Raw genomic sequence first — 12032 nt, forward strand, 5'->3', positions numbered from 1 at the left:
TGGCCTTTGTGTAAATGCCAAGTATACGCTCTTCACTCTTTCTGAAGGTTACGTGCAATCAAAACAATATTCCCCTGATAAATCATGTCTCTGCAGTGACGATGGTGTTGACATTCGTGGCTAGCTCCACTCTCAGACTCACCTCGTCACCGTTCCACCTGTTGGACACGGTGGGCCGCAGCCCTTTTACACACACCACCTCCAGCATGTCCTCGAAGGACGGGTCTGACGGCACCATCTCATAGTATGGCAGCTGATGATCCTCCACTATACCTGAGAGAGATGAGAGAGATAACGGTGTGCGACAGAACACTGGTTCAACAATACCGTGTGTAGTGCTTTTCATAACCAGTTGAAATCTTAAGCCCATTACTGTTTTCGTAGTGACTGGTCTGGATTGCCAGTATCAACGTGTACACAAATACCGGTATGCCTGTAGATTCAGAACTATAATGTGTGTGTAAGCGTCTATGTGTGTCCGTACCTCCTGTTATACAGCGGCGGGCAATCTCCCAGATGACGAGACCGTAGCTATATATATCAGCCATGATGTAGGCCTGGAAGTGGTTCTTGTTCAGGGTCTCGGCCAGCACCTCTGGGGCCATGTACCTCCGAGTCCCCACCCGTGTACTCAGAGGGACGTCTACCTCGTTGGTATCACTGAGGACAAGAACGGGAATTCAGAATAATCTACAGGGAAATGGTCAATGGCGCTCCAGAAACCACAGTTCAGAACTCTTCAGAGGAACGGCCATATGTGAAAACATGGGTTGTGTACATTAGGGCACACCGTAGCAAAAGCGTTTTATAACACAAAATGATTGCTGCTCATCGGATAAGCTCAGCTACTCCCCCTCCCGATCTGTCAGTTTTCTTTCTTTTGGTGGCTAATAAATAGAACCTTGATTAAAATCTCCATTGCTGAGCAGCATCCTACCTGTTGAACTTCACGGCCAGGCCCAGGTCAGCGATGCAGCAGGTGCCGTTCTTCTTCATCAGGATGTTCTTGCTCTTCAGGTCTCGGTGGGCGATGGCCGGCTTACCCTGGGTGCCGTAGATCTCCGTGTGGAGGTGACACAGGCCGCAGGCGGCGGAGTAGGCCAGTCGCAGCAGGCTCTGGGTGTCCAGCGTGGTGAACCTCAGGTAGTCGTACAGAGAGCCGTTCTCGTGGTAGTCTGTGATGAGGAAGAGCTGGGTGAAGGCCCCGGTACCCTTGATGTCTGCCGCTATGAAACCTGCAGACGTGAAAAGAGAGGTGAGAGGTGTTTAGTGCTGCAGTGAGATGTAGGCCTTTCCCTGATACATGACTGTTGACCTCAGCCATGTATGTACAAGGGCAAATGTAGAGCTAAGATAACAGTCAATCAAGGCTCTCTACATTACACTTAGATTGAGACTAATTTAGATCAATTTAGAAAGAAAACGGCAGTATATGGCTTAGATGGAGGCAGAGATAGCTGTCGTCTTTGCTACATGCGAGTGGTAGGAACGGCACTTACCCAGTATGTTCTCGTGCCTCATGAGGACTGTCTGGTAGATCTCGGTCTCTCTGAACCAGCTGGCCTCCTCCCGGGTGAAGAACACCTTGACGGCCACCTTCTCTCCCCGCCAGCGGCCCAGCCACACCTCGCCGTAGCGCCCCTTGCCGATCTGACGCACCATCTGGATCTGCTTGGCAATGGTGCGCTGCACCTACAAGACACATCAGGGAGAGAGGCACTGAGCATTCATATCAGATCAACAGTAGCTTACCACAGATCATACCTACTACAACCTTTACCATTTGTTAATTCGGTATTCCCTGTTGCAAGGCGGTATTCGCTGTTGCAAGGCGGTATTCGCTGTTGCAAGGCGGTATTCGCTGTTGCAAGCCAGATATGCACGTTTTGCTTTGTAAGGCCCATGATGTTATACTTAAGCAATAAGTCCCGAGGGTATATGGCCAATATACTATGGCTAAGAGCTGTTGTTAGCACGACGCAACGCGGAGTGTCTGGATACAGCCCTTAGCCGTGGTATACTGGCCATATACCACAAACCCACAGAGGTGCCTTATTGCTATTATAAACTGCTTACCAATGTAATGAGAGCAGTAAAAATATGTTGTCATACCAGTGGTATAGGACTGTCAGCCAATCAGCATTCAGTGCCCGAACCATCCAGTTTATAATTTACAAATTCACTTAACCTAATATAACCTCCCTATGGACAAAGACACACACATAACCGCTGTTACTCTTTCCTGGAAAGCAGAAGTCATATTTTGAGTCACCTATTATGTAACCATAGCTAAAGGCTTTTCACCCAGGTCACATGCTCCAAAGCCCCTCCCTGTGCAGTGAGGGGTCCTTACCAGCAGGGGGAGCCCAGAGCCACTGCCAGAAGACTGGCACTGGTTGATGAGGTCTTTGAGAGACTCTCCCACAGGGATGAAGGCCTCGTCCTGCTCCAGCTCCCGGTGGTACTGCTGCCGCTCCGTCTGCCACTTGTACCTGACAGGAACACATACAGATCAGTACAGGGCACACATGCTAAAGCCACAATAGATGAATGTCAAGCGCAGTACTGTCGCAACAATCTGCCTTTATCCCCAAACAGTCGAAAACAGTCCAACTTAGTCACAAACCCATGAAAGTATTCATAGAAATGCTAACTGACACCAACATGTGACTGACTAATATTCTCCCACAAGTTAAGTTAACCAGGACTCAATTCCCATACACATATGGAAATCAAGTTGGAATCTCGCTTTGTGTCAGCTTTTCTCTGGAGTAGTCCTACCTGTAGTAACAGACTACTGTGATGCAGATGAGAGTGCAGCAGCATACGGTCATTGATATAAGGAACGCCAGCCAGTGGGCACTGCCAAAGTAGGAACCTGCAAAACACCACGAGTCTGAGTCACGAAATTGAGTATCAGACCCTGACATACCACCACAAGAATACTCTTCTGGGGCCACTATACAGAGGAACACCAGCAGTAGAGTAACATTGTTGGCCCTAAGCCTCACCAGTGTCCATTGGGGGAGGTAATGTGGGCTGCAGGTCCCGATTACAGAAGTCCGTCCCGCAGCATTCGATCGTTCGCCTTGTCTGAGCCCTGGGCGAATCCTGAAAATAATTCAATGAAACCATGTTTTTTGTTGTTGTTGTGGCACTCAATTCAACAGGGGTTATTCAAACAATAACTCAAATATGAATAATAGCTATATACACACGTATAATAACAATACTAGAACATGTTACAACATATAATTGACACCCCTGTGTCACGGTCCTGCCCCCTTCCATACAGACCACAACACACGCTTACCTTGCATTGAAAATGTGAGCCTTCATACTTCATGCAGCCAGAGGTCAGAATAGCTTCTCCGTTCTCATCCTCCTCTATGATGGCAAAACATTGGCCATTCGTCCTGCAATAAAAAATGTATTATTCAATGAGTACAGTTCCCAAACACACTTACGCCTCGATCACACCTTCAGAGTCATTGCACAAAATGGTACACAGCATCATCTGGATGTGTTTGTAACAAAAGTTCAACATTCACCCTCTGCTACCATTTCTGTCAAGTCGTTTACGCATACAGTTTGACGCGTACGTTCAATAAATCCAACGTACGCACCACACTGAACGACACTGCAACGCAGCGAGGCAAACAAATCGTTCCATTGGATATTATGTACTTCTGGTGTACCAAAAGGCAATGACGCTGAGATCGAGGAGTTAAGTCAGAGTTGACATTCATCACAGACCCAAAAGTCAGAGTTGGAACAAACATATCAATTAAGAATTTGGCCTTTGGTTGGTTACTCACTCGCAGGTGTTATTTTTGTGGTCCTCTGGACAGTAACCCGAGCAGTAGCAGCTCAGAAAGCGGGCGGCGTCCTCTGGGGCCACCGTGGTGTCGTCCCCAGGCTTCCTGGACTCATGCTTGTGCCCGGTGCCGTGGAGCATGTGGTCTGGATTCTGACCAGCTGGATGGACAGAGAGAGAGGGGGTGGTTTCGTTGTATAATGACAGTGAAAATGTCACAATCCATCCTTTTTTCCCTCCATCTGGGAGACACTGTCTGCCGTCGCAAAAACACAGGTTTTCACTGCACACGTCACTGTTGCCAGAAATACAGAACATAAACACATTGTGTAACATTTTCATTCCCCCGCCTAACACAACATCTGGTTTGAAGAGTTAGAGTAGTCAAATACTAGGCTATATATTCATAGTAAACACAACTGTCCTATGGTGGGTTTGATTTATCTGCTGCCCCCCCCCCTCCCCTCCCCTCTATTTGTTTTTATATGAGAGGGGTCCGCTCCTAATTGTGTGCGCATGTGATAAGTCTGATCCATATATGGCCAGAGGGCTATTTATACTCTGTGGTAGTGTCCAGTTAGAGCCATCACATGCATGAGCGTAAGCAGAGCAGAATACTGGCGGGCCAAGCCAACATCTGTTGTTCGCTACATTATCACTGTTGTCAATCTGATTGCAGTTACATATGAAATTGAAAACAACGGCATGGTTTTAATGGAGGAAAAACCTAATATTCATGCAGGCCATTATGTTGTGGTTCTTTATAATGGCAAGGTTTAGTACACAGCAAATGTTCACTGCTAAAATCAGTTTACGCTGGTTAAACTAGCCGAGGGGGCACTGCCAGGACTCTGTTTTAACCGCACCTAAAAAAGGGGCCTTGGCAACAAATCTACTGACATCTTAAGGAGCCAGTCAGAGCCATTAAGACTAGATACATGGCACCATGGATACAAAGCCAGGAAGAGGACATTTTACAGAGAGGCACACTAACATACGTTAAGTCCCTAATGCTGCATTAAAATGTTGAGTATGAGCTCACTGTGTGACTACTCCTATCCTCACGTTACTGTCTGGTACTCCCTCCACCTCTTCTCATGCCCTTTCTCCTGATCTCTTTTCCTCTCCCATTGCAATGCCCTGACCCACTTTCCTTATCAGTCCTCCTCTTGCCCGCTTCTTTTTGTACAATCTTTTTGCTTCTCCTGTCTGTTGTTCCTCCATTGTCCTCCTTGTTCCATATCCTTCTCTTCTTGACTTATACCTCGTCCGAGCCCCTCCTTTCTCTTCCCCTCCCCCTCTCAGTCTGCTGCCCCCCCCCCTTCCCTCAGGAGAGTGGACCTGGGCTGTGGGGCTCCTGTGAGTCGTGAGCATAAAGCACAAAGTGATGTCTGTGTGCAGCGCTCGGCGCGGCTTCGGCACTTCCTCTGGAGCATGACGCGACTCGAGCCTGCTCCAGTTCAGACATGTCTGCAGAGAGCCAATCACCTGCAAACCTACACTTTGAAACGTCTCAGCAGCAGAACGGCACCCTTTTTTCCCTCTTCCCTCTCCCGGCTGCTTGTCTCCAGCTCCGCATTCCTTCCCGAGACCCCATTACTGGCTTCAGGGTTGCTGTTCTTGTTTTCCTCAACTTCTCTCTTTCCTTTTACAACTGAGTGCCCTGGTGGCTCTAGATTCAGGCTGCATTCTCAGAGTAATTTTACTGGTAAATGACCATTTAAAAGGAGAGCCCGAGAGATAAAGGAGCTCCTGTTGGGCTTCGGCTCCTTTTTTACAGTTTATTTGTACGCTGATCATGTACTTAGACTCACCGGCTTACTGACGTCAGACAGCCTAACAGTCGACCAGGACCACTACTTCTACGAACGCTTCACTTTTAGTGTTGTACTTCAGCCAAAACGATTGAACCCCACAGGGTGACAGACAAAAGTGTGCCAGTCTTAGTTTTGGGATCCTTTAGAATCAAAAGCTATCATTGAAAAACATAACTGTATCAAATTAAAAGCAACTGTTAGGCCTCTGTATAACAACTAAAGCAAAGCAGACCAGAACTCTTCAGTAATATTTTAAGACAACCAGGCAAGTGACTCACTACAATCCTTAATGTGGTCAACACTAAGGTCATATCACCAGAGCAGAGAGAAATCACTGTGGCGGGGGGTTGTGAGATCATAGCCGTATGCTTGAGCTGGGGTCCTCGGGGCATAGAACAAACCCTAATCTGTTGTACAAACAAGGGTGGCAGGAGTTATCGGTGGCGGAACTGACGGCAACACCCTGAAAGGAAAAAAAGAGTCCCGAGCAGTTCTCGTGTGAGATAGCAGAGCCGGTCTCAGAAGCTGTGAAACCCGGGGCTTTTGATGTCCGCCTTCTACCAGTGAAGAGGAAAAGAACACACCGATTACAGGACTCCAGAGTTCCAACCAAACACTTAGACCAACATCCTCCTGGGTGGGGGGGAGATAAACTCAGTCTCTTTACTCTACATGCGTCACACACACACAAGATCCAAAGAAATAAAGCTCCTAAAAGGAGGCAGATAGTCTAGACCTCTTGCCGTTGATATTACACACAGGAGATTATCAGAATAATATCTGAAATTGTTGCACTAATAAACTATACTTAAGTGGTGGCATGGCCCAGGGCCCAGTTTGAGCTGGGCTGTCCCCTGGCGAAGTCAGATTGGCACAGAGCAGTGTTGGGAGGCAGTGTGGAAACTTATAAACACACAGCAGACTGGAACCAGATCAAACGGGCCAAGCCCCAAATAGAAACCAGAGAGCTGAGGGTAGATGGCTCTCTTTCTCCCTCCCACACTCCTTCTCTCTCTCTCTCCGCTCCTTCGCTCTCCCTCTGGGAGCTGTGCTCGGTCTCGACTGGCTTGAGTCATGTTTGAGGGATGTGGAAAGGGATTCAGGAGGCTCCCGGATGCTTTGATGAGGTGATGAAAGCCTCTTTATAGTCCCTGAGTAAGCACATAAAACTCGGGACACGTTTTTACTGTAGTGACTGGGAGCGGAGGACTTCTGAGGCCTCTCTCCCACTGGAGTCTACAGAGAAAGCCATGTTGACAATACAAGACTTAAAGTTCACCATCAAACCCCCAAAGAGCCTCAAGGCCCTTTTTGTTTCTATTTGGCTGGATCTCGCTAGTGAAGACACAGAGTACCTCTCTTCCCCTCTACTAGGAGGCCTGTGATTGGCTGGGGGCTGTGATTGATGGGGAGCAGCGGCTGTCAGTGGGGCTGGAAATGGCTGCTGGTGCTCTCTGCCTCCACATGTGTGCTTAATTCTGCCGCCAGTCACGGCGGAGTCTGAGGTCTGGCAGAGCACCCCCAGTAATGAGCCTCTCCATCTCCAGTCAGCCACATGTTGCACTCTTAAAGGGCCAGCACACTCCAATGCTAACGAGCCAACCCATCTACTGGCAATGGAATGCAGTGCTCTTAAAGGGACAGCAGCAGAGCCTGTTTTTGTCAGAGCCAGCCATAAGAGTGCAGCGACATGAGATAAACAGTGTTCTGAACTGGTTGTTCTTCTAACAGGACACACTGTGGAGGTGAGGGGAGTCGTATATCTGCATACAAACACAGTCACTGAAACCTGCCCTCTCCTAAAGTCTCAGGCGAAATTGAGTAAGTGTGTGTGTGTGTGTGAAGAAGTGAGAAGAAAATGAGAGAGCAAGGTAGAGAGAGAAAGAGAGATCAGTTCACAGCAACAAACCCCAGAGACGATCAATCTTCCTCTCTGACCTTGGGGGGGGGGGGGGGGGGGGGGGGATCTGGACGGGGAGAGAAGGCTACCTGAAATTACAACTCTTGAAGTGGGTGAGTCGACAAGTAAATGAGAAGTTTGGAGGTATTAGCTGACAAGTATATACATCCTTGATAAAGATATATTGTATTCTCAAAAAAATAATTTATACTAATACAATTCCTCAGAGAAAGATTTGTTTAACAAGTTGTAAAACATTCTCAAAAAAGGTAGGGCTCCACGTGTTTGGCACCCCTGTTTTCAATGACAATAACAGCAGAGCCTTTTTCTAAAATGTTTTCTGAGTTGGAGAACCCATTGGGAGGGATCTTAGACCATTCCTTCATACAGAATCTTTCCAGATCCTTGATATGTAGGCAGTCATTGTAAATAAGAATTTGCTCTTAACTGACTTGCCTCGATAAATAAGGGTTAAATAGATAAATAAAAATCATGTCTGCGTTTATGGACTGCCCACTTCAATTCAATGGGTTTTGTCTGGAGACAGATGGCCATTGCAAAATTTAGATTTTGTGCCCAATTAACAATTTCTTTGTGGATTTGATGTGTGCCTGAGGTCTTGCTAGAAGATCCACCTGTGGCCAAGTTTCAGCCTCCTGGTAATGGCAACCAGGTTTTTGGCAAAAAATGTCCTGGTAGTGGGTAAAGTTCATTATGCCATTGACCTTAAGGGCCCCAGGACCAGTGGAAAAGAAATAGCCCCAAACCATCAAAGAGCCACCACCATATTTTACAGTAGGCGTGGGGTTATTTTCTGCTTATGCGTTCTCATTTCAACACCAGACCCAACACTGGTGTGTGTGGTCAAATACCTCTATTTTCATGTCATCTGACCAAAGTGCCGGTTCCAATACAATGACATTTAGCAAACTCCAGGCGTTTACATTTTTTTGGAAAATCGAGCTCGTTGGTGATGTATTGAAAACAGGGTTGTTTATAATTTTTACCCCTACCTTTGAGGGGGGGAAAAGTAGTACTTGTTAGACAAAAATCTATTTCTCTGAGCAATTATATTCATATAAAATAATATACATTTTCCACTTTTTGGAGAATACAATATAGTACTAATATTAAAAATGATTTTTGCTCATCTTTATCAAGGGTGTCAATCATTTCGGACCCCCACTGTAAACCTTACAAATGAACCCAGAGACTTCGATGGCTCCCCCTTTCAGCTCCATCACCACTTTCCCAGTGGCAAAGGACAGTATACAGAGAAGATATTTATACTTCTTGCGTTGTTCCTCTGGTTTGTGATGACAATAGAAAAGTGACATCGGCTGTTACCAAATCTCCTCCTCGCAGGTAGTGTTACTGGAACCTCTTCACCACAGCACAAATCCAATACATTCTGTTCATCTTAGACAGTGATTCACTACAAGGCTTTTGCCCAAGATGTAGGACAACAAGAGAAAAAAACCCAGTGTGTGTTCCTTTGAATGTTATTGGAGAATTTCCTGAGGAGTTCATTCAACAACCTCGGTTACCTGGCAACAGTTAAATACCTTGAAATAGGTATTTAACAAGCTGCAACAGCCTCACGCTAATTAAAACTCCTCACACATGGAAAACAACAGCAAATTAAAAAAACTAGACCTATAAAACATGCCTTTTCCCCTTGGTGAGACAAAAGTGGAATTCTAATTGGTTTGTTGACACTTCAGGAGCAAAAAAAGTGAGTGTGAAAAGAGCATTCATGAGCTAGCACAGCAGGCCCCTTATACAGCCACTCTGGCAGCCTCTTGCCCAGTGGGCACCTCTGTCCCTGCCCCCTCTCCACATAACGCTTGGCATATGCCAGGCCCAGGCCCCACACTCCCTTACTAATCAGCAAGCGCAGCAGGGGAGAAAAAAAAGAAAGAAAAAAAGCGATAGAGAAAAACCTCTCGTGGGATTGAATTATTTCCGGAGAACAATGAATGTTTGGAGTATTTTTTGCCCTGTAACGACTGACAGTATTATAGAGGAAATGGTTCACGTGAAAAAAGGAACCCAGAGTGCCAACAATCACTTCAACAGCTTCCTGTAGTGAGGGGGGGGGGGGGGCATCAATGACTGAGCTGCTGGCGGGAAGGAAGGAGAGAGGCTAACCTGGCCCTGCCTGGGTACAGAGGCACTGTTTCACTGTACAGTATGCCTGGTACAAGGTAGACATGGGAGACCCAGAGTTAACGGAGACTAATCAAAACAATAGCATGGGCTCTTTGATAACAAAACAGGGTCCCAACCAGTCTCAGAGAGCGACGCTCTGATTTAATCATCCCTAAGACTTGGACCGGCCTTGCCTTCCTCTTATCAGCCTGCGTGTGGGTGTGTGTGACGGAGTACTAAAAAGCTCTGCTTTTAGAGTAATCAGATCCTGATATTTGCCTTCACATCTCATTGGCTAGTTAAAGGTGACCTTTTACGAGCCTGAGAGCTCAGTCTTTATGGCCCTGGTTGGCTTTATGGCTGCTGGTTGGTTCACTGTGGAGGCCCCGCCGGGCAGGCAGTATGAGAGCAACAGTAGGAGCAGCTAGAGGGAGGCCCTTTTATGAGGCCCCAGCCCATTAAGATCCATATCCTCCCGGCATCAAACATGTCCGGGTAAAACCAGCGTTATACTTGAGGCCTGCGTGTGCCCGGTACATAGAAGAAAACGATCTTGGTGACTAAATTGTGCTGTGATCAGAGCGTATTCAGTGTCTCTTCCATACATCGTTCACTCACATAGCATGATCTCTCACGACACAAGGCAAAATGAGGCAATATCATCGGAACATCACAATATTCAACATCTAATCTCATTGCGAACAGGGCATTTCCCAAGTGGGAAATGGGTGTTTCTGCACATCACGGTAACCTTGATATTGAGAGAAAGGAATGAGTTGTACCTATGGTGCTTGGTTCCCTAATTAGCATATATGCAAAAGTTCAATGTCATTGCCATATTATCCTGTTAGGACCACATGGAGGTTTTGTTACTAATATTTAACTAGGTAGCTTACTTAGGTCATGCATTTCAAAAGGCATTGCATCACCAGCTAATGCATTCCATCACGGCCATTACAATGGCTTAAAATACTGATCTCTCCATAGTGGGGGATGGGGGACTGTGGGTCACATAAGGGCCTTGCTTAAACAAAAGCAGAAATAAATATTTATGCTAATTTAGTTGAACAACATTTATCATGCCCGTCCTCCATATGCAATAGATGGAGTGTTTCAAAACTTCTTATTTTGTCTTGGTGTCCCCCTTCGTAACGGAGATCAAATTGAAAGTAAATATTTCAAATCCTGTATTTACAATATTCGTCACGTGCCCACACACCCCTAATTCTGAAACATGAGCATACCTCAGAGGGGTTTGCCCTGGTAGTAATTGTAGGTTTTTATAAAGCACCCAAGACCAATCTGTAAATTCATTTGACAATTGGAAAAAGAGCTAGTGTAAATACTGCAATGCGGGTTGGATTGAATTGAGCCCCTAATCTTAATTTTCAAGGTGATGATTGCACGTTTCTCCCCAAAACAATATTGCAATAAATGTGAGTCCACGTTCCAAATATCATTTTTTTTGCACCCCATGGGGAATTCGAACTATTACCGCAAGTGGTAATAGATGTCAGGAACTCGATGCCTTACAGCTGTAAGCCAACGGCCCAGAGACGTATTTGCTCGCGATGCAGATCATCTTATTATCAGAGCCTGCCAGTGGACTTCTGGTTAGTATGCTTTACTGAGAAAGTGTTGGTATCATGTTAGGGCTGACCACATTTAGTCGACTGGTTGATAGGCTGTTGATCGTCCGAGATTTCTTTAGTCAAGCAGTAGCAAAAAATATATATAAATAAATTAATGGTGTACAAGACACCTGTCTGATTAGCGCCTGTGAGTCGACTGATCCATTGTGGAGGACGTTCGAATGGCACAGTGCATCACTCTAAGACATGTGCTACTGAAATTGCATATGTTTATATTATGTAGGAACAGTGCAACACTAATAAAAATATGATTATTTTATAACAAAGACTCCTGAGTTGGATAGTGGTCGCTGTCCACGGTTCTGAAACACATTATTGCGCTGTTGAATTGGTGCCTTTTACTAGGCCATGTTGCTTTGTGCATAATAGCAAAGTTAACCAGCATCTTGGTGTTGAGAACAATGCAACGGGGGCAGCAGCAGAGATAGGAGACAAAAAGAAAAGTGAGTCGAGAGGAAACCAACTTAATTAGGTCTATAATCAATAGACTAACTTAAAATGTTGTAAAATCCTCCATATACACACACATTGCATTAGTAAAGTATTCAGACCCCTTGACTTTTTCCACATTGCTATGTTACAGCCTTATTCTAAAATGGATTGAACAGTTTTTTCCCCCTCAATTCTACACACAATTACAAAGCAAAAACAGTTTAGAAATGTTTGCTAATTTATTAAAATACTGAAATTACATT

General features: G+C 45.8%; 1 protein-coding gene across 2 annotated transcripts in view; it reads right to left on the reverse strand.

Moving 5' to 3' along the window:
* LOC109889867 (bone morphogenetic protein receptor type-1A) overlaps positions 1 to 12032 on the reverse strand; it is a 66773-nt gene that overhangs the window by 3950 nt on the left and 50791 nt on the right. For both annotated transcript variants that reach the window (XM_020481643.2, XM_020481644.2), the window contains exons 4-12: positions 3819 to 3978; positions 3314 to 3416; positions 3012 to 3111; positions 2782 to 2878; positions 2354 to 2492; positions 1500 to 1692; positions 938 to 1235; positions 485 to 660; positions 143 to 273 (exon numbers count right to left, since the gene is read on the reverse strand). In XM_020481643.2, coding sequence (XP_020337232.1) covers positions 143 to 273; positions 485 to 660; positions 938 to 1235; positions 1500 to 1692; positions 2354 to 2492; positions 2782 to 2878; positions 3012 to 3111; positions 3314 to 3416; positions 3819 to 3978 — 1397 coding nt within the window. The remainder of the gene's footprint in view (positions 1 to 142; positions 274 to 484; positions 661 to 937; positions 1236 to 1499; positions 1693 to 2353; positions 2493 to 2781; positions 2879 to 3011; positions 3112 to 3313; positions 3417 to 3818; positions 3979 to 12032) is intronic.

Source organism: Oncorhynchus kisutch, linkage group LG4 (assembly GCF_002021735.2).
Source record: "Oncorhynchus kisutch isolate 150728-3 linkage group LG4, Okis_V2, whole genome shotgun sequence".
Taxonomy (NCBI): domain Eukaryota; kingdom Metazoa; phylum Chordata; class Actinopteri; order Salmoniformes; family Salmonidae; genus Oncorhynchus; species Oncorhynchus kisutch.